Genomic DNA, 24,219 nt, shown 5'->3' with positions numbered 1-24,219 from the left:
ACTGCTTGAAGTCAATGGTTAATGAGTTGGGAAAACATGTGGATTTGTCAAGTGATGACCTTTATTTTTTTGCCAAAATTTCAGTTTTTTTTAGAATGAGACACATGAACAGACAGATCATTGCAGAGAAAAAGAAGAACAAAGAGTGTAGAAGTGAGAAAAGGAAACTGATGAAACTTACCATTACAAACCGATAAATAATGGTAGGCTCTAGGTAGCTCGTAAAAGTTTATGTAACATGTATGTGATGTAAGATGTGTCCTGTTTTGAAATATAGCTATAATAGTTTTAATAAATGTATGTTAATGTGAGTAATACTCTAAATGTTGTACATTTTACTGATTCCTCAATATATACCTTGTACAGAAAATGAGAGAGAGAGAGAGAGAGAGAGAGAGAGAGAGAGAGAGAGAGAGAGAGAGAGAGAGAGAGAGAGAGAGAGAGAGAGAGAGAGAGAGAGAGAGAGAGAGAGAGAGAGAGAGAGAGAGAGAGAGAGAGAGAGAGAGAGAGAGGAGAGTATGTCAAATTGGAATAGATGCCCTTAAATACAGAGAGAGAGAGAGAGAGAGAGAGAGAGAGAGAGAGAGAGAGAGAGAGAGAGAGAAAAGGGGAGGAGAGTATGTCAAATTGGAATAGATGCCCTTAAATACAGAGAGAGAGTGAGAGAGAGAGAGAGAGAGAGAGAGAGAGAGAGAGAGAGAGAGGGAGAGTATGTCAAATTGGAATAGATGCCCTTAAATACAGAGAGAGAGAGAGAGAGAGAGAGAGAGAGAGAGAGAGAGAGAGAGAGAGAGAGAGAGAGAGAGAGAGAGAATCTTATTATAGTATGTCAATTGAAAATAAATGCTCTTAATACACAAGAGAGAGAGAGAGAGAGAGAGAGAGAGAGAGAGAGAGAGAGAGAGAGAGAGAGAGAGAGAGAGAGAGAGAGAGAGAGAGAGAGAGAGAGAGAGAGAGATTGTTTTTATAGTATGTCAAATTGGAATAAATGCCTCTTAAATACAGAGAGAGAGAGAGAGAGAGAGAGAGAGAGAGAGAGAGAGAGAGAGAGAGAGAGAGAGAGAGAGAGAGAGAGAGAGAGAGAGAGAGAGAGAGAGAGAGAGAGAAATTCTTATTATAAATATGCCAGATTGAGAAATTGAAATAGAGCCCCTTAAATACAGACAAAGCTGAGAGAATGGGACCACTTGGTGGTTGAGAGGATGGGGGGGGGGGGGGTGCGAGTGATGGGGTGGGAGCGTATCACGGGCTACAGGAGTGCGTTTGGAGATCACCTTCACACAGCCCATCCCAGACTAACGCTGGCTCCCAGAGCGAGGCGGTCAAAGGAGGCTCACGTGACGCACATGCGCGGGCGAGACCAAAATAAGCCGAGCGGATGGAATACCTCTGTATATACTCTGGATGAACCCTGTGCAGCTATACGAGAGTTCAACTTCCTTTTCAGCCTCCACCCTCAATCGTTCAGCCTCCATCCTCAATCGTTCCTTTTCTGACTCTAGGTTTGCCAATTTTTCTGTCTCCTGCATTCTCGCTAGTTCCAGCTTTTCCTGTCGCTCCTGTTCTTCTTTCCTTTCCTGTCGTTCCTGTTCTTCTTTCCTTTCCTGTCGTTCAGCAGCACGTTCCTCACGCAGAATGTTCTGCTGCTGTAGCACAAACTTACCAATATCATCGCCAGAGAGACCCAAACTCACTGCTTGAGCTTTCAAAGCTTCCAAATCCGAGAGAGACCTGTTGATGAGAAGCACAGGCAAATGATTAAATAGAAAGTATAAACTATACCTGGCAACAATGTACAGACTTACAGTTATAAGGCGGCGAAAGTGCAACACTGTAAGCCGTCCTTGGGGGAACAACAATATAGTAGTTACCCCTATAAATCAAAAGAAAATTAGTAACAACCGGCAACGATACTCGAGGAAGGTATAATAACCAACCTATTCGTCGATAAGCAAACAACAACTCACTGGACGCAAGTTGGAAAACACAATGGTTATGGTAACCATATCACTCTTCCATCAACGGTCAAACAACCAATACAACACTGTGGAAAGAGTAATACCTCGCTTCCGGGCCTCAGACAACGAGGGCGCGCTCAAGGCGACTTATAAACCATCCACTCACTGAGAAACTCATCATAATTCTATCCTGGCGAGGTCGCCACAATGTAAAGGCGAGATTGCGAGAGCTATGTTCGCCCCCAATGCCGAAGGTTCAGGATAGAAAATGATAGGTATCTCAGGAAGTGGGAAGGCAAACACTTGCTAATTTAACCTTAGGTTTATTAAATAGGTTAATAACACTGACATAACTCCTCCAACACGTACAGTAATCTAACCGTCTAGCATCCTCTCCACACAAATGATACTACCTAAATAGTAATCACATTACAGGCAGCTAAGAAAAGAGCACGGATAATCACGGGAGAGGAATGATAGAGAAGGTTAGACTTACCTGGTGCGGAGTCGTATACACGGAAGTCAATCAGGACAACCGAGGAACACTGTGCACACAATCACCACAAAGGTGTAACAAACATCAACAATGAACTCCCCCAAACACGTAACAGTGATATAACCGTCTATTACTCCTCACCATAGTAGTTCAAGTATAGCAACAACACAGCCTTTAGGCCAACACTGTGGGGAGGTTAAAATAGAACAAGGTTAAAGATCACCTGGTGTGGGGTCGTGACAGTAGCACATATGTAATATAGCACAGCTCAAGACGAGAGGCGGCAGGATATGAGTTCCGTCCCTTTTCTATACAGCGGCTTGAACAGGCAGAGAGAATCACTTCAGCCCACGAAAGTGATGTCTTCTAATAGGAGGACCTCAGCACAGTGGAGTAGATGTATGTTGCCGGCAGAAGGCTGGAGGTCACTGCGGATATTAACAGACGGAGATCAGTCAACACCACCGATTCTCCTCGCGGGTTCGAAGCGTGCATCGGCAACTCACGTGAAGCATCACGCGTGGATAAGTGGTAGTTACGGTGGCGTGATGTTCCTGCGCACACGGAAACACACACACACACACACACACACACACACACACACACACAGTTATGTGAGGGTTGCCGGCGGCCCTTACATTTTCGTGTTGAACAAAATGTAAATGTAATTAACTAAGGTATTATTTTTTCATCGCTATTTCACAGATTCGTGAGTTTTTGAAAGCAAAAAAAATCATAATAGACTTAAAATAAGAGCTTTGTATAACAAATTACGCGAACTGGTACCAAAGGTCTAATCTTTCATTTTACAACCATACGAAGGATATTGTTAAGTCAGGTTTGTTAGTATGCAACTTTTAAAGTACAACATATTACTAGTAAAAAATATCCATGCCTCGTGTTTAATGCTTGGGACTGAAGCAATTTCTTGAGGAATTATACACCATGAGAAAGTACAACTTTGGACAAAGTTACCATAGAAAATCAACAATAACGGTGTCTCCACCACGAATGAACATCGCTGACCCTCTCTTAACAGGCAGGTTGCGTTAACTCTACGGTTTTTCTCTAGTATTAGAAGGGAAAACGCAGTATGACCGTATTTACGTGTCAGACAGCATTAACTCCATGCTGGTAAAGACCATAATGCATTCTGCCTGAAACTGTAGTACATGCATGAGGGAGATGATGCGTTATGCTATGAAATGAACATGATTTGGGGGGAGGTGGTGGCTGAGTGGCTACCAAGACAGAGCCACGGGCCCGTCCTGAGCTGTGTCATGGACGATGCAGGTTCGAATCCGCTACCACTCCAGATTTTCAAGACATCGCCGAGTGGCCTAAGACTACCCACATGCTGTCCTGAAGACCACCTATCAACCCGGACTCTAGAAGAACCCTACAAGTGAATCAATAAATATCTTCACTATAAACATCCGGCCTGCGCCACCACGGGCTCGGGCTGACCACCAGGCCCCTCAAGAAAGCCTACCGGCGCTATAGCCCCTCCCTCAAAAAAAAAAAAAAAAAAAAAAATAATAATAAATAAATAAATAAATAAATAACGGGTGTAGTAGGGCTGCGGCCGCCAAACTGCACTGTAACAAGTTGAATTATGCAACCCTCCACAAGTTAGCTGTTATTGATATTTTATTTTAGTTCATTTTTAGCATCTCCAGGATAGAACGTGGTCTTCTTTGGTTCTGAAGAACAAAGGAGTTCAGTCATGTTTGCTGGTATGCAGGAAGCTTTCAAGGATTTAAAAGAGAAAGGTAAGAATTACTTAGTAATAGCTTGGACATTTTTTTCACTCGTGTTTAGTTTCGATAAATGTGCTTATCTAAAGTTAACAAATTAGTGGACTAAATAATCAGTACGTCTAATGATGTGTAGGTGTTAATAAACATATAATTATGCATAAGACTTAGATTATATTGCTATTCTTTACCTATATCAATTATTCACTGTTTACTCATCAATTAGAAAGTACGAAATATATACAAAATTTCATGAAAATGCATTGTATATATTTTTTTCATTTAACTCATAGCCTACTAATGGTGTAATCTACTTCCCTTCCACTGGGGCCGGATTGATGAATCTTACTAGCCACGTCTGCGGTATTTTCAAACATGGCATTCAGGGACAATATGGTAACGCCGCGGTAACCCGCACCCTAGCAACGATTGGTTGGACTCGGTAGACAATCACGTGTCGTTTGTTACAAACATACAGGCTTAAAATCAAGACATGTGTATTGTACAAAGGTAAATACTGCCTCTAAACAAACAAAAATAGCGTTGTAATCCCTCAATATGATATATTTTTCACGAATTTATTAACGCACGGTACTTGTATATATATCTTGGAAATAAAAACATACTCGCTTATGTATATTCTGCATATTTTTGAATGTTACCTTCATAGTTTTCCGTCGCTAACGCCTGCAGCGTGCCTCGCTATGACAACACTGTGTCAACTGTGAACTTATGGAGAAAAGGCGGCCCCATTTCCCTGCGAAAGATCAAGGCCTTTGCCCTTGTCAAAGGGGTAAGGGAGAGATGGCAGGTGCTTACCAGGCCACTATCATAATGCCTCACTACTGCAGCCAAGCAATGGGCGTGAGCGTATGGAAGCTGTGGCTGCCGAGGTGAATGGCATGAGTGGCGTCATGAGCAGAATGGAGGAGGTCAGAGCAAAATTCTACGATTTGAAGCCCCACAGCAAGAATATCGGAGACTTGGGACGGGAGGTGACTGTCACAGATGAGAACATTCCCTCTGCAGTGTTTTAACAAGCAGGGAAAAGTAATATGGGTGGACAGTTCCACCGACTTACATACTAAAAAGTGCTCGCCAAGGCCCTACAAGTGAAGCCGGCCTGAGGCCGTGCACGGGTACGCCCAGTTCATCCAAAACCGACGACTTCACACACCTCACTCCCACCCTGTTTCCTGACCCCCAACATTCATTTTTAAGAAAAATGGAGACCACCATCATCTTCCTGAGAAAATTATGCATCACACTAGCATAAAATTGTAACAATAATGTAAAAATATACATACGGAAATGAGTTAAATGGAGTAGGGAGTACACATTTTCTTGCACTTATTTCCCTTCAACTCCTTCGCACTCGGTTGGTTTACCCACATCGCTTTTATAAGTCCAGATCCTAAATCTGCATGCTTTTCTGCTTCTGATGGTGTAGGGTGCGTCACAAGGTAAAAATATACATACGGTCAAAATCGTCTCCGAACATAAGCCGCGGCAGTGTCTACCCACTTACCACGCCTGCGGTAACTCACTTACGGGTGCTTGGAGCCGCAGTAACTTTTGGTCTTACCATGGCGGGTGCGGTAAGTGATTGATGAATGTGACTTTACCGGGTGGGCGGAGATACCGCGAAACTTACCAGCCACACGCGTGGTAAATGGTTTGATGAATCCTGCCCCAGTGGTATTATAACTCCTCTCAGTGCTGAAAGGAACAGCAGCAGCAGCAGCTGTGCTGAGGATGAAGGAGTGGTATCAGCATCCCAAGAATATGTTGATACATTCCAGAGCACTGCAGGATTAGCTGATTTATATCAAGAAAACCATGTTTTTTTGACTGAAATAAGGCAAGTAGAAGATTTAACCGCAACCCAGCATATTTCTGCCAAGGAAAGGAATCCTAGTAAAAGACCTAGAACAGAGGCAGAGAGACTGGACACTCAGAGAAAGAAACATCCACTTATTTTACCTTGTGCTGACAACTGCAGGAAGAAATGTAGAACACAATTTACAGAAGAGGACAGAGGCAAAATCCATGAAGTATTTTGGAGCATACGTCATGACACACAAAAACAGTGGTAACTTTCTAGAATTCTTAAAAGACCTGTCCACAGAAAGAGACCATCAACATCAGCAAGGACGGAAACATCTTGTTCCCTCATATATACTTTCTTAATAACTCATAGAAGGAAACAGGTTTGCCAGACATTCTTATTGCAAACTCTTGGATACAGCAGTAACAGAGTCATCGTTGAACTGCTGAAAAAATCTAGAGAGTTTACTAGCGGGGCGACCAGAGCACAGCCTGACAAGAGGGGCCGACACATCCCACCAAATAAGAAAGATCATTCCATTATTGTGAACCACATGAAGAAGTATCATCCACAAGTATCTCACTACAGGCGGGAACATGCTCCAAACAGAAGATATATCACATCTGAGATAACTTTAAAAACATGCATGAAGACTCTCTATCAGAAAACCCTAACTACTGCACATACAGTACATTATGCTGTATTCAAGAAAGAAAATATTGGATTCAGTGAGCCTAAGGAAGACATTTGTGATATATGTGCTGTCTACAAAAACCTTCAAGAGGATGAAATTACAGATACTCTGTCCACTGCACAAGAAAATCATATTGCAAAGGTCCAAGAAGCTCGTCATGCCTATAAAGATCATTCAGCAGCATGGAACACTACCAGCAGAGTTTATGCTGTTGATATGCAGAAAGTCCTGTTGCTGCCAATTATTAGCGGATTGAAAAGCTGCATCTTCACACCTAGACTGATTGTCTTCAATGAAACATTTGCCAGCATGAAGGTAAAAAAAGTGAAGGAAGGAAAAATGTATACAGTAAGAGACAAACATTATGCTGTGGTATGGTGCGAGTCGACTGCTGGCAGAAATAAGGAACAAGTAGCTAATGCATTTCTATCTCTTACTAAGAAAGAGAGGGATGCACATGACTTTATATTCTGGACACATAACTGTGCTGCACAAAACAAAAATCGGTGTCTGTATAATGCCATGGTAATTCTAATCAACTCTGAAAACCAAGTCAATAGCATCAGTTTCAAGTACCTGTCTGCAGGCCATACATTAATGGCAGCTGATAGCAATCATGGCCATATTGAAAAGACCCTGAGGCGAAAAGGAGACGTATATGATTTAGACGACTTGAAATATGTAATTCAAACGTCTGTCAAGCGACTAGAGGTTCTTGATATCAATAAGAAGGAACATTTCATAAAAATTTCAGCAATCGTAGGAATAGTAGAGTAGGTAGGAAGACACCTACCGAACGGGCGTGAGCTACTCCCGGTGAGGATATATGGGAAGCGAGGAGGGTGCTGAAGCCCTTCAAAGACCCTTCCCATGTCCTCACTAACCGTTTCCCTTTTGTCTCATCAACACCAGAGAGTAGTTCAGCATGCTCTCTAAAGACAGATCCTCTCTCTTTCTACACCACACTACATTCACACAACATACACACCTTTTCCCAAAATTCAAAATTCAAAATGGCGCACAATAACACTGCCTCGGAGTCCCCGCCTGGGGGGGACCATAAATTCCCCCAGGGAGGACTCCCCTTCTGGCTGCCGACTTGAGAGGGGTCCTGATAACTCCTCGAACCTCCTCCTTATCAATTTCTGCAACATTCGCGGTCTTAGTTCTAATTTCCATTCTGTGGAACACCATCTCTCCTCCTCTAAACCTCACCTTCTCTTCCTCACCGAAACACAGGTTTCTGAGGCTACTGACAGCAATCTCTACTCTGTTCCCTCCTACTATCTCTATCCTAAATTTCAATCCAAAGCTGGATGTTGCGCCTACGTGCGCAACATCCAGCTTTGGATTGAATTTTTGGATAGAGATAGTAGGAGGGAACAGAGTAGAGATTGCTGTCAGTAGCCTCAGAGACATCACTTGCTCTCGTGCCCACGACCTTGACTCTTCTGAATTTTCCACCATCTGGCTAAGACTTCATTGTCATTCTATTACTAAATACATCTGTGCTGTTTATCTCTCACCTAACTCTACTAACTATGTAAAATTCTTTGACTATTTGAACTCTAAAGGGGAGCACATCTTGACTCACTCTCCCTTCGCTGAAATCTCCATCTTGGGAGATTTCAAAGTTCACCACCAGCTTTGGCTTTCATCCTTTTTCAGTGACCAGCCTGGTGAACAAGCCTACAGATTTGCTCTCCTCAACGATCTAGAGCAGTTGGTTCAGCATCCTACTCGTATTCCCGACCGTCTTGGGGACAGGCCCAACATTCTAGACATCTTCCTTACCTCTAATCCTTCTGCTTACTCTGTCAAACTGTTCTCTCCGTTGGGCTCCTCCGATCACAACCTTAATTCTGTATCTTGTCCTTTCGCTCCTGTTCATCCATTGGACCCACCGAAGAGGCGATGCTTCTGGCATTTTGCCTCAGCTCGGTGGGACGACCTGAAGATGTACTTTTCCGATTTCCCGTGGAATGCTCACTGCTTCCAGGAGAAAGACCCCTCTGTGTGTGCCCAGCGCATCTCAGAGGTGATTGTCTCTGGAATGGAGGCATACATTGCACGTTCTTTCTCTGCTCCTCATGCTAAAAAGCCTTGGTTTAATCATGCTTGTTTTCGTGCTATTAAAGATAGAGAGGCAGCTCGCAAAAGGTTCCAGAGCCTTCGCACTCCTTCTAACCATGAACTTTACATTTAACCCCGGAATCGTGCCAAATCTATTCTCCGACTTACCAAAACCTCTTTCATCAATAGAAAATGTCAACACCTTGCTTGTTCTAATTCTTCCCGTGACTTCTGGCACCTAGCCAAAAATATCTCCACCAATTTCACTTCTTCTCTTTCCCTCCTCTCCTTAACCCTGACGGGAGTACTGCCGTCTCATCTATCTCTAAGACTGAACTCTTCGCTCAAACTTTCTGTAAGAACTCCACCCTGGATGATTCTGGGCATATTCCTCCTACTCATCCCCCCTCTGACTCTTTCATGCCTGTTATTAAGATTCTTAAAAATGATGTCTTCTATGCCCTCTCTGGCCTCAACTCTCAGAAGGTTTATAGACCTGATGGAGTGCCTCCTATTGTCTTTAAACACTGTGCTTCCGTGCTGACACCCTGCCTGGTCAAACTCTTTCGTCTCTGCCTATCAACATCTACCTTTCCTTCCTGCTGGAAGTATACCTTTTGTACAGCCTGTGCCTAAGAAAGGTGACCGTTCCAATCCCTCAAACTACCGCCCTATAGCTTTACTTTTCTGTGTATCTAAAGTTTTTGAATCAATCCTTAACAGGAAGATTCAAAAGCACCTTTCCACTTCTAACCTTCTATCTGATCGCCAGTATGGGTTCCGCAAGGGGCGTTCCATAGCTGGGCACCATAACAGAAAAACTTATTCTCGATAACCGATAACTGATAATGAAAAACTTTATTGGTGATAACCGATATTCGTTAACTGGAGACACAAATATAGGCGATAACCGATAACCGATATAAATCCACAATTCCGTTACTAGCTAGCGTTGTCCGATAAGCGAAAACGATACTATATTGATATTTCAGATAGAAAAACATAGTTGAATTAAAATTTTCATTATCTGTATTTTAGAAAACTTAAAAAACCTGAAAACCACACGTTGACACGTACATATGGACGGTAATACTAGAAATGCCTGAACCGGTGTTGTGTTATTTGGCTTCCCCACCGTCAAAAGCTGGCGCTTTTGTTTACAAACACTGGTCTCTCGTGAACTGCGCATGCTCAGACCAGCAAGCGTAGACCTGTACAGTCTCACAAAGCTTTTTAACCGTAATTAAGAGTTGCTGGAAGGCTGAATCAGACATACAGTACCACTACCATGGGCACCATCCTCGCTGCTTCTAGAAAGACACTCTGTACGAGTTATATTTATATGTACAGAGTGTCGTTCTAGAAACAGCGAGGATGGTGGTACTGTATGTTTGATTCAGCTTTCCAGCAACTCTCAATGTGTTAAAAAACTTTGTGAGATTGTACAGGTCTACGCTTACTGGTCTGTGCATGCGCAGTTCACGAGGGACCAGTGTTTGTAAACAAAAGCGCCAGCTTTTGACGATGGAACACCAAATAACACAACACCGGGTGCCTTCAACACCATGGCATGCTCACAAACGAATATGTAATATCAAATTTGAGGCAGTGAATAATAATAGACGGTCACTGTTCTTCCCCTAAACTTATCAACAGTGGTGTTCCACAGGGCTCTGTTCTATCACCCACTCTCTTGCATTATTCAACTTCTTTCAAAAGAAGGCCATCCCAACAGGAAGTACACAACTCCAGACTGGAAGCTGCAGAACGCTTAACCTCAGACCTTGCTATCATTTCCGATTAGGGCAGAAGGAACTTTGTGTCCTTCAATGCCTCAAAAACTCAATTTCTCCACCTATCAACTCGACACAATCTTCCAAACACCTATCCCCTATTCTCCGACAACACTCAGCTGTCATCTTCTTCAACACTAAATATCCTCGGTCTATCCTTAACTCAAAATCTCAACTAGAAATTTCATATCTCATCTCTCGCTAAATCAGCTTCCTAGAGGTTGGGCGTTCTGTATCGTCTCCACCAGTTCTTCTCCCCCGCACAGTTGCTATCCATATACAGGGGCCCTGTCCGCCCTTGTATGAAGTATGCATCTCACGTGTGGGGGGTCTCCACTCACACAGCTCTTCTGGACAGAGTGGAAATAAAAAAACTGTGGAATCTAAGGCTCTTCGTCTCATCAGCTCTCCTCCTCCTACTGTTAGTCTTGTACCTCTAAAATTCCGTCGCGATGTTTCCTCTCTTTCTATCTTCTATCGCTATTTTCACGCTGACTGCTCTTCTGAACTTGATAACTGCATGCCTCCCCTCCTCCCGCGGCCCCGCTGCACACGACTTTCTACTCATGCTCATCCCTATACTGTCCAAACCCCTTATGCAAGAGTTAACCAGCATCTTCACTCTTCCATCCCTCACGCTGGTAAACTGTGGAACAATCTTCCTCCATCTGTATTTCTTCCTGCCTACGACATGAACTCTTTCAAGAGGAGGGTATCAGGACACCTCTCCTCCCGAAATTGACCTCTCTTTCGGCCACCTCTTGATTCTTTTTATCGGAGCATCGAGTAGCTGTTTTTTTTTTATTATTGTTTCCTTTTTTTGTGCCCTTTAGCTGTCTCCTTTGTTGTAAAAAAAAAATCAATAATCAGAGAAGAACACAGTCACAGGAAGGTACTGGAGCTTTGCCATACTTGGAAACACTTGTTGAAGTCAGATGTGAGAAGTGATCCATAGGATTTCAATAGAAGACCTCATTCACAGAGCAATATAAGTTTTACCACTTTGTGAAGAAAAGTGCTAAGGTAGCAGGTGAACTCCTCTTGACTCCAATAGAAAATTGCCCAGGGGTATATCTGCAGCTAAGAAGAAAAATATAGTCGAGAAGCTGGTATGTAAAATGCCTCCAAACAGACGAGAGTTCTGGGTAAACATGCCAGAGAACCCTAACAGCAAAGATCTGCTGAACTATGTTGACCCAAAATAGAATTGGATGCTTCCATAAACGATTTCTATATATATATATATATATATATATATATATATATATATATATATATATATATATATATATATATATATATATATATATATATATATATATATATATAAAACTGCTTCAATTAAGGAAATCGAATGTTCATATAAGGTGCAGTAGGTTTTGTGTGTGTATTTGCAATCATTATGGGAATGACTAATTTTGTATTGATCAAATGGAAAGATTCCATTTTATTTTTCAGTTACATTTGAAAGATTAGAATTCAGCATTAGCACACAATATTTTGTCTTGCTTTCATATACAAATAATGTTTTCTGAAAAAAAGAACCCTTTTTTGTTATTTCATTTTCGGATGTCTATTTTTTCCTGTTCCTTTATATTGGCACAACCTACTATTTGGCATAATGGTGTATTTAGTGAAGTTAATAATACCTGTGAAAATATTACACTAGACTGATTTAATTTCCGTTATTCTACAAACTAAACACGGCGGAGGTAATGTGTTTTACCTTCAAAAAAGGACAAAACAACATTTAACCAAATAATCTGGTATTACCTGCAGGAAATGATTACAAAGCAAAATGCATTATCTCCACACAGAGAAGTAGTTGGTGTAATTTGGACAACAAATTTGGCTATTTACTAAAGGTTATCAGGAATCTAATACCATGAATCAAGAGTACATGTGTCAAGCTATAGGTTTACAAAATTAAATGGTGCAGATGTAAAAATTACTATGAGCTCTCAAATCTTTACCATCGATTTTCTTAAAACAAGGATTTTGGAGTTAATGCTTTCTGCCTTTCTACGGCAGATTACATCACCACTCTGTCCACGACCGTGTGGTGTATGAGATGTAAATGTACGTTGTTCTCTACTTCACAAATACGCCTACTCCTGAAAGAAAATATCACACACACACACACACACACACACACACACACACATTTTACTTTAACCCTATATCTATATATATAGTTTTATATATATATCTATATATATATATATATATATATATATATATAAATATATATATATATATATATATATATATATATATATATATATATATATATATATATATATATGTGTGTGTGTGTGTGTGTGTGTGTGTGTGTGTGTGTGTGTGTGTGTGTGTGTGTGTGTGTGTGTATTACATTATAATAATCGCCATGTTTTATTTCCGATAACTCTGCGTTATGTCCCCGCGGTCTAGGAGGTGCACCTCGGCCTAGGTCCCTTCGGTATCACCCCGGCGAGGTCCAAGATAATTGACTACACAGCACCTGTGGTGACCGCCTATCTCAGAATTCTGGCTGGCAGGGGTCAACCTGAGGTGGACCGTGGGGCTTCTTGCTGCCTTACATTCTTGGTGTGGGTGGGCCTACTAGGGGCTTTGCTACTCCTGCTGGCTGTTGTTCTCCTTCTCGGCCGCTGCGCCTCAAACGACAACCCGACCCTCGCCCCTTACGTGAGAGTTTTGCTGCAGGAAAGTAAGTCAAGCCAGAACGAGGGAATGGCATTCCACCTCCCCCCGAGATGTCTCCCCTTCCCGTGGAGACCTTTCAATTTTTCCTTTTTTTTCATATTCCTCATTCCGTACATTTACATATTTATTTACCATAATTATTACGATTATTATTAGCCACTAATAAGACATGTTGATTAATACCCACCACCAGAGTCGAATAAGTGAACTATCCCGTGGAGATTTCTGTCCCGCGGACTGTCTTGGGCAGACCCTCTAGGAGGTAGGGACTTTCCAGAGTCACCACCAGGATTTTCACGGCTCCAAGGTGGCGATGAGAGAAGACCGTGTGGGAGTTTCCTGGGACGGGCGGACGTCAGGAAGAGAGGCAGGCCGAGGCAGTGTCTTTATATCCATAGACAAAATCTTTCATCCACTACGATAGGTGGTGCCGCCGACCTCGCTTCAAGCCCCGTCACCACGACAAGGTGACTCCCCTTCGACGGGGAACGGTGTAGGAAGAGTTGTTAGGTTGGCGTTGTAGTCTGTACCAGTATTTAATTAGAAGTCCGTCTCTCTGCAAGTCTAAGGGTGGCACTCCTGCGTCAACTAAAAGAGTTAAAATGGGGGATGATCTCAAGGCACCTGTTGACAATCGGACTGCAGCGTGATGGACTGCACCAAGTGTGGGGAGGCGGACAGTTGTTGCCGATGTGTATACTTCGCAGCCGTAGGACAGTCTCGACCCGATGAGTGCCTGGTAAAGGCGTATGAGTATTGTGCGGTCAGCGCCCCATGAAGTGCATGACAGAACAGGAAAGATTGAGCGATCTCATGCACTTTGTTTTCAAGGCTTTTAGGTGTGGGAGCCATGTGAGCCACCTGTCAAAGACGAGTCTCAAGAACTTATGTTCTTCCACAACAGGTAGATAAATCATGAACCGCTCATGATGAGATCAGGGTTTTTCATGGTGGCCTTTCAGGCGACAAAAGTGCATGGCAACCGATTTGGAAGGTGAAAATCGAAAACCATGTTTCTCCGCCCATCTGAATATTCTGTCGATGGCATTTTGCAGTCTTCACTCTGCGGCGGGCATCCGAGACTCCGAGTACCAGATTGCCAGGTCGTCGACATGGGAGGACGAGACCCCTCAGGAAGCGATGTTGTAATACCATTTATGGCTACGGCAAAGAGGGTGACACTCAGGACGCCTCCTTGGGGAACGCCTTCCTGCTGTTCATAAGATGGTGAGTAGGATGTACCAACTCTGACGCGGAAGTTCCGTTCTCCAAGTAATCCTTCAATGAACTCTGGCATCCGTCCACGGAGACCAAAGTCATGAAGCTGCATTAGTATCCCATATCTCCATCTCGTGTCATAGTAGGCCAGTTGACGGGGGTTTGAATAAGGAAAAAAATAATGGAAAGTTGCATTAAGTTTTATTGTTTTTGTAATAAGGTACTTAATAACACACATTTTGCACCCCTCAATCGCCCTGGATTTGGCCGTCATCTTGAAAAAATGGCGGCAAAAAACAGTTCTTTATAATTGTCTCACTTAAGACTCACTTTAGAGAAAAATGTGTTGGTATATCGAATAATGTACATGACATTCTCTAAACACAATGCTTTTTCCCTTTTTCTAGTGCGATGCGCGGTTTTGACGCTAGAGGAGCGAGCATGTGTGCCTGTTTTTGAGTCATATCCCGTTACGTTATATGACATGGAAAATGATCTTGTATGCTTTAGATAATTATTTTCTAAACTCTTACATTAATTGTAGTGAGATAATTACAACAAACTGTTTTTGACCGCCATTTTTTCAAGATGGTGCAAAATTCACATTCACATGTTGTGAAGACAATAGAACTTATTGCAGCTTTCCATGATTTTTTTTCCTTATTCACCCTTTTTTGAACTTCTGTCGACTGGACTATAGGCCTTCTCAAGGTCTAAAAAGCTGCACATCATAAAAAAGCTGCACACCATGTATTGTATGTCTGCAAACGAGCGGCACATAGCTGACACGAGACATATGAGGGCGTCTACTGTAGATCTCATTCTCCGAAACCCTGACTGATAAGGAGTCAATTGGCCATTGCTCTCTAGATGGTGTACTAGGCAGAAGTTTACCATCTTTTCGAAGAGTTTGCAGAGGCAGGATGTTAGAGCGATGGGTCGGTAGGGCTGTGAACCATCATTTACAGGTTTACGGATGGGAAGTACAATGGCTTTGCGCCACTCACTTGCGCTGCCACACAGTTTGGAGTGCAGACCGCTCGGTGGGATGCAAATCCCAAAATGGAAGAGCGCACTGTAAGAAATGAGAAGCAGGGCCCGCGCCATCTCATCGGCCTCCACATTACCACGCACAGATACGTGTGCAGGTACCCAGCATAAAATTATTTGGTGGCCACGCCTTTTGGCCAGAACCAGCCAGTTAAAAATTTATATAATTATAGGGTAGGTGCTTCTAAAATCTTAAGTTGCGGACAGGGCTGCCTGTGAGTCAGAGTAGACAGTAAAAATACCGACAGGCAAGGTGAAGATTGTGTGAATTGTTAAAAGAATGGCAGATAGTTCTGCGTAAAAACTGAGACTAGGGCAGGTAAATTTCGGAACGGGAAAAGTCTGGATGACCGATTGATTATTGGGGCGTTCTGTCTTGGCACCGCAACTGCCGGCTCATATGGAGCCGAATCTAATACAGAATAAAATAAATAAATAAAAAATAAATAAATAAAAGGTCATCTAAACCTACAGGAGGTTAAGGACGCCAGCCTCCTGTAGGAAGCCATAAACGTCATGTCCCGGGAAGAAAGAAAATTTTGACATAATAGCGATCACTGAGACATGGATAGACTTTGCTAATAGAAATTTTAGATCAGAATTTGAATAACGGGTTATCAGATGTTTCACAAAGACAGAAGGGGCAGAAAGGGAGGTGGAGTTGCTCTATATGTTAAAGACTCACTTAAATGTTTAGTTAACAATTCAGTCAAAACTAACATGGATTCAGAATCAGTTTGGGTGGACGTTTACAAAGGGAAAGAAAAACTAACTCTAGGAGTTCTGTATAGGCCACCCAACCTTAACAGGCAGGACACGAGTATATTACTACAGGAGATTGGCAGGGCGAGTAGGAGTAGAAATGTCTGCGTAATGGGAGACTTTAATTATAGGAATATAGACTGGGAAGACCTAGTGGGTGACCTGGAAGCCGAGGACTTTCTTGAAGTTATACAAGATAATTTCCTTAAGCAGGTAGTTACTGAGCCTACCAGAGGAGATAACATATTAGACTTAGTCCTAACCAAGAATGGGAACTTGCTACGTGAGTTGGAGGTGGGCGGAGAGTTAGGAAATAGTGACCACAGAACGGTTCGTTTTAGCTTAGACTGGGCGGTAACCCGCGAACCAAACCCAGTGTTAGTGCCATATTTCAGAAGAGCAAATTACGAGGGGCTTCGAAGACATCTTGAAGGGGTAAACTGGGATAATTTAGGGATTCATGAGGGCCAGAACTGCGGATTGGAGAGCCAGGAGAACCAGGTAGAAATGTCTTACAATAACTTAGTTAGAGTAATAGTAGAGGGGCAAGGACAGCATATACCACAGCGAACACTTAGAAAAGAAAACAATGATCCTAAGTGGATGACTCGTGGACTAAAACACGAGATTGGGTTAAAAAAGGGAATTTATCAGAAAATAAAAAATTGTGAAACACATCTCAGGGGCCGGTACGTCGAACTATCTAGATTAGTTAAGAAAAACACCAGGATAGCAAAAAGGAACTATGAGATCAAAGTAGCAAATGAGGCGAAAAGTAATCCTAAGGGCTTCTTTCAGTTGTATAGAACAAAAACACGGGAGAAAATTGGACCGCTGAAAACAAACACAGGGGAGCTAGTAGAAAATTATGAAAATATGAGCACATTGTTGAACGACTACTTCCTTTCAGTATTCACACAGGAGGATCGAACGACTATACCGGAAAGAGTTCAGGTGTACGAGGGCGGGGATGGGGATAAATTGAGGGATGTCATCATTACCAGGCAAGTAGTTCAGGATGAGACAGATAAGCTTAAGAAGAACAAGTCGCCAGGTCCTGACGGGATATTTCCGAGGGTATTAAAGGAATTAGGGGTTGTACTCAGTGACCCACTAACCGACATCTTTAAGATGTCGGTAAATACTGGCTATGTGCCGAGCCTATGGAAAGTAGCTAATGTGACGCCGATTTTTAAAAAGGGGGACAGGTCGGTTGCTTCAAACTATCGCCCAATTAGCTTAACATCGGTTATAGGCAAGACGCTGGACTCCATAATAGCCAGGAACATTCGGGAGCATTTAGAGAAACATAGCTTAATTCACGACTCGCAGCATGGGTTCACAAAAGGTAGGTCATGCCTCACCAATCTCTTGTCCTTCTACAATAAAGTATTTGAGGCGGTTGACAGAGATTAAAATTATGATGTAATCTATCTTGATTTTAGTAAAGCGTTTGACAAAGTTCCTCACCAACGACTGTTGCTTAAATTACAGGCTCACGGAGTAGAGGGTAAAGTTTTGAACTGGGTCAAGGCGTGGCTTAGCAACAGGAAGCAAAGAGTGCAAATCAATGGTAAGATATCTGACTGGGGATGTGTTACGAGTGGGGTCCCACAAGGTTCGGTATTAGGTCCACTTTTGTTTATTATTTATATCAATGACTTAGATACAGGAATTAGTAGTGATGTTAGTAAATTTGCAGATGATACCAAGATCGGTAGAGTAATTGAGTCGGATCAGGACGCTAGTATTCTCCAAGGTGAACTCAACAGATTGTATGACTGGGCGGATAAATGGCAGATGGAGTGCAATGTAGGGAAGTGCAGTATTCTGAGTGTAGGTAGGAACAACCCCTCACATAACTATTGCTTAAATGACACTCTCATAAGCAGGTCTGGGTGCGAGAGGGATTTAGGGATCTTAGTGAGCTCTGATCTCCGTCCAAGGGCACAATGCATTCAAGCTAGAAATCGAGGTAATAGGATACTGGGATTTATTTCAAGGAGCGTAAGCAACAGAAGCCCCGAAGTCTTCCTCAAACTATATTTAGCATTAGTTAGACCTCATCTTGACTATGCGGTTCAGTTCTGGTCACCTTACTATAGAATGGATATCAAAATGTTAGAATCGGTGCAGAGGAGGATGACTAAGATGATTCAGGGGTTGAGAAACTTGCCATACGAGGAAAGACTCAAACAGTTAAACTTGCATTCTCTAGAAAGGCGAAGGGTGCGTGGAGACATGATCGAGGTTTATAAATGGATGAAGGGCTTTAATAAGGGAGACATTCATAAGGTTTTGTTGGTAAGAGAACCGGGTAGGACACGAAGTAATGAGTTTAAACTGGATAAATTCAGATTCAACAGGGACATAGGCAAAAATTGGTTTACTAACAGGGTGATGGATGAGTGAAATAGGCTTAGCAGTCATGTGGTGAGTGCCAATACAATTGTCACATTCAAAAATAAACTAGATAAATTCATGGACAGCGATATTAGGTGGGGTTAGATACACGGGAGCTTAGGGTCAAAGGAGCTGCCTCGTACAGGCCTACCGGCCTCTTGTAGACTCCTGGGTTCTTATGTTCTTCTTATGTTCTCCCAGCACCAGAGAGAGAGAAACTTCCATCTCCGCCCCGACACCGGGGAAGGTACCGCTCTCGCAGGTCCCCCAGACTGGGGCACTCGACCAGCATGTCAGGGGGACCAAACAGTCATCATAGTAGGACTGAACTCCCCGGGACATGAGGAAGCCATGTATGTATCTAGTGTGACCCACCCTAAGGATGCGTCCACACTGGCGATTTGTTGCCTACAGACAAGTTGAAAGCACTGTTGGAAACACCACAGCCGACATCTGGATACATATCGACAATAATGATTAGATATGTGTGTTACAATGTTGGGCAACATACTGGCATAAAGAGGCAACTTGGTGAAGCCGTCCACACTAGATTTTTGCAGACGAAACGACTATGTCGGCGTGTGAGGACGCATTGATGGCAGCTGCTTCTGTAGTTATTTTGTGTGGGCATCAGCAGAGGAGGCGCCGCCGTAGGATTTGGACGAGACCGTCCTTACTGAACAACAAAAACAGTGTAGGACAGCAAGATCTCGTTGAAAGTGTAATAGAGGACGATGTCTGTCTCTGGCCACGCACAGCACATGAAAAAAAGTGTCTTCCAGAATTTTTTCCGGATATCCCGATCAGATTTTGAGACTTTATTGCAGATGACCGGTACTCGTATAAGTAAATGTGACACAAACTTCAGGCAGCCAATATCGGCAACAGACCGCCTTGGTGTGACATTGCGGTTTCTGGCAACCGGTGACTCCGACAGCAGCCTCTGATGCACGTTCAAGATTTCCAAACAAGCAGTCAGTCGAATTGTACCGGAGGTCTGTGATGCACTGACTACAGCTCTCAGTGACTACATAAAGGTAAGAGATCCGCGTCTAATTTTGTTGTTAACTTGACTAATACTGGTTCATAACCAAATTGATAATAAAACACTGTGTGCTCTGAATAATATTTAATAGTCACATGACAACAAATCCCCTTTCATTTTGTTCTTACACTTTGTACATACTACATTGTCAGTATTGTACATTTGCAATTATACATATACATTAAATCAACTGTAAATCATTGTCACGGGGTAAAATATGATTATACCAGGCGTGAGCTCAAACAGCGGAAACTAGCCAACAAAGGGTTTGATTCCCGCGGCGCGCCAGACACACTACGGTGTGCACACAACTTATCTGCTTAATCACACCCGTGGGGTTCTTATTTACTCTCCTTATGGGGCTGGAAGGCACATACGCACAGGCAAAAGGGTTACTGATAAAAGCTCGTGTACAACTATGCACAGACTTTATTACACAAAGAAAACAAGACACAGACAAATCTCACATACACACCCAGCTGAGCCTAGCGTTCCTCGTGCTCGCACAAGACTAACCTGCCCTGGCTACATTAACAACTAGCTACTTAACTTGGTGCGGAGGGAGAAGAGTAGAGGATCGTTGCACAGCCCTTCTCGAGGTGGCTGCAGCTTGTTATTCCTGCCTGGCTTCTCTCAGGCGTGATGATCGGCTGGTAGGTGCGGCTTTCAGGAAGAGGCCGACGGGAAGGAAGGCAACAATCGTGAGCTGGCAACACAGGCCGCCCAGCCAGGCCGCGGGCGGCAACAGCCCCCATGGCTGGATAAATTCAGATTCAACAGGGACATAGGCAAAAATTGGTTTACTAACAGGGTGGTGGATGAGTGGAATAGGCTTAGCAGTCATGTGGTGAGTGCCAATACAATCGTCACATTAAAAAATAGACTAGATAAATTCATGGACAGCGATATTAGGTGGGGTTAGATACATGGGAGCTTAGGGTCAAAGGAGCTGCCTCGTACAGGCCTACCGGCCTCTTGTAGACTCCTGCGTTCTTATGTTCTTAATCTTGATGCACGGGAACTGAGGAACGTGTGGGCTGTGTCCCGAAGTGGCGAAGCCCAGGATCCCCACACTCCAGCAGGAGGAAACCGCGTGGTGATCAAGAGGTAGGCTGAGAGCAGAGGAACGTCGCCCCGTGACCTCACACAGTGACAGTCACAGGGAGAAATCCGCCCCGAGCCGCGGCGAGTGATTTGGTGGGCCCCAACTAGCCCGGGCGAGATGCAAAACGCTGCTGGCGCGGGAAAATACAATAGAGGGTGCTGACATCACTAAGCAATTCTGCCATAGGCGGATATAGTTACACTTCCCTGACGCCCAGCTATAACTTGCAAGTACATGGCACCGCAATATAAACAGCGGAGCAAGCTACGTACAGACACGAAGGGAAGGAAGGCAACAATCGTGAGCTGGCAACACAGGCCGCCCAGCCAGGCCGCGGGCACAACAGCCCCCATGGCGGGAAGCACAAAGACAATAGCCCAACATCCTCACAGCAGAGGCGTACAAGCTGCAGTAATGCACACACTAATATGCACCTGCACTGAGTGGAGTGGTGACTCCTGATAGTACGCAATAGCAGCGGGCGACCCGTACAAGGATGCACGCCTTGGCATCTTTACGCCGGTCGCCTAGGCAACGAACCTACGAGTCATCATGACCCGCCCCGCGCCTAGGTCACGTGACGAACGAGGAAAACGCGTCCTACATCTTCCTATTATGCAAAATAAATATAAACGAACATGTCGCGGATCTAAACCGCGACAATCATTATTACCAATGGCATCGTACAGGAATATCATAATTGGGTAATGTACACGCTATCCTCCGAGGCATGCACAACCACACCACACTGAGCGTGAGTTCCTGAGGAGAGGAAGAGTGTATTATGTGGATTGTCATATATTCCTTGTTCCGCTTCGTATATTATATTTTTTATTTTATGCTGCACTGTGACCCAAGCATACTCAGTTTTTAAATTTCTTATTTTAGCTGTAATTAACTCACCAAATATTCGATCGTCATCTCTTTCTGTGTAACGGTTATGGAGTCCTGTCATAATGCCATATGCCTCCTGCATCATGGCATTATTATTTTTTTTTTTGGGGGGGGGAACACGGGAGGCTTTCCAAGCTGTGTGGGCGCAGGACTGGTTATTCCACTTGTACTGGGACGACCACGGTCGTCCTCATCTGCTGTAACTTCCCGTTCCACGTCTCTCACAGAGCCATCATCGGTCAACGTCGCTGTGCTGCCTCTAGTATTCTGTTAAAAAAAATTTATATATATATATATATATATATATATATATATATATATATATATATATATATATATATATATATATATATATATATATATATATATATATATATATATATCAGAGCTGGGCACTTCCGATCTTCAGTCCGAGCGTCCGATCATCCGATCTGATCGGAACAGCAATTGGCGATCGGAATGCAAAGATTGGATCATCTTTGTAAAAGGTAATCGGACTGTGGAGATCGGAACTTCACAAACTAACTTCCGATTACCGATCAAAGAAAAGATAGTTGTCAACGTTGTCATGGCAACAAGTGACTGCTGCCTTCTTACAATTTTTTTTTTATACACGTTGTTAAATAGTTACTTCAATAACCGTCTTTATTTATAAAATTAAGCTATGATTATTGATCGTTAAATTATTTAATCCTGGTAAGGCATCGTGAACGAGACGCGCAGGCGCAAAGTCGCTTTATTTGCTTGGCGGGACTTAATTGTTACACGACACCATGACAGTGTGGTGTGGGCTGCAGTAGTGGGCTTCCGCTCACTCCAGTAACCGAGTGGCCTGCCCCAGTTGTCAGTTATGCATTTTCTGCTGCAGTGTTACCACCCTCTAATGGCGGCAGCGTCAGTTCCTTTTCGGGAAACCAACAAGACCTAAGCTAAAAGGGGGGGCTTCGCCCCGCCTCTACCCCCCCCCCCCCCACCCGTCGGGCTCCCCCCGCAACAAGAGGAGGACGACGGAGGTCTCGCGAGACAGCGCAACATGCCGCCCAGGCACCAAACTAACGCCCATACCCCTCCCATCCAAGAATTTATCTAACCTCTTCTTGAATGTATCTATCGTGTTGGCGCTCACCACATGACTTCTACGTCTGTTCCACTCATCCACCACTGTTGGTAAAATAATTCTTGCCTATGTCTTCGTTGAACCTGAATTTATCCAACTTAAACCCATTGCTACGTGTCCTACCCGGTGTGGTGTCATCTGCCATCCACGAATCCTAAGACATCCCATCCAATCTGCGCATGCGCGAGATTTGTTTACGAACAAAGGTTGGATGAATGGACCGTATTAGCTATACAGGCAACACCACATGTGGCCACTCAACTCCAAGGTGAATTTTCCATAGAGTTCAAGTTATAGACTAGAGTGCGTCTGAGGCTGTCTCAGGGATACACAGCCATGATACCACCGTCGCCACAAGCCGATGATTGCACACACTTCACTCCTACCCGATATCATTTTTTTTTTCCATGTCAAATAGTAGTCAGGAAATCGGGTAGGAGTAAAGTGTGTGCAGTCGTTGACTTGGAGCGGTGGCGGCACCAAGACCTTGTATCATGGCAGCCTTAGACGCACTCTAGTACATAACTTGAGTTCTACGGAAGTACTGCTTTGACACTTCACTGAGTGGCCACGTGTGGCACTGCCTGTATAGCCAATACGGTCCATTGCGACACGGTACCGTGTCTTTGTCGACTGCCTATGGCGATATGTCCCACCTGAATTTTTTTTTTCTTTTTAAAAGTAAATGTTGACGTATGTTTTGAATTTGAAAATTGCTTGAAATATGAAAGTTTCTTCCTGCACCCTTTGTATGTCAGCAAATGAGGTAAATGAGGTATGTCAGTAAATGTGATAAATATACGAGATAACCTGCTCCCCTTGTATGTCGGTAAATGTGATAAATGAGATAACCTGCTCCCTTTGTATGTCGGTAAATGTGATAAATGAGATAACCTGCACCCCTTGTATGTCGGTATATGTGATAAATGAAATAGCTTGCACCCCTTGTATGTCGGTATATGTGATAAATGAGATAACCTACACCCCTTGTATGTCGGTAAATGAGATAACCTGCACCCCTTCCATGTCGATATATGTGATAAATGAGATAACCTACACCCCTTGTATGTCGGTAAATGTGATAAATGAGATAACCTGAACCCCTTGTGTGTCGGTAAATGTGAGAAATGAGATAACCTGAACCCCTTGTATGTCGGTAAATGTGATAAATGAGATAACCTGAACCCCTTGTATGTCGGTAAATGAGAAATGAGATAACCTACACCCCTTGTACGTCGGTAAATGTGATAAATGAGGTAACTTGAACCCCTTGTATGTCGGTAAATGTGATAAATGAGATAACCTGCACCCCTTATATGT

At 43.4% G+C, this 24,219-nt stretch overlaps 1 protein-coding gene across 1 annotated transcript in view; it reads left to right on the top strand.

Annotated features, from left to right (window-relative positions):
- The window catches only part of LOC126998055 (uncharacterized), a 154,810-nt gene that overhangs the window by 60,480 nt on the left and 70,111 nt on the right, over positions 1 to 24,219 (top strand). The window contains exon 7 of the mRNA XM_050859381.1: positions 13,033 to 13,309. Coding sequence (XP_050715338.1) covers positions 13,033 to 13,309 — 277 coding nt within the window. The remainder of the gene's footprint in view (positions 1 to 13,032; positions 13,310 to 24,219) is intronic.

Source organism: Eriocheir sinensis, chromosome 2 (genome assembly GCF_024679095.1).
Source record: "Eriocheir sinensis breed Jianghai 21 chromosome 2, ASM2467909v1, whole genome shotgun sequence".
In the NCBI taxonomy this organism is placed as follows: domain Eukaryota; kingdom Metazoa; phylum Arthropoda; class Malacostraca; order Decapoda; family Varunidae; genus Eriocheir; species Eriocheir sinensis.
Note: the sequence above shows the minus strand (reverse complement) of the source record. Positions and strands in the feature narration are given on the sequence as shown.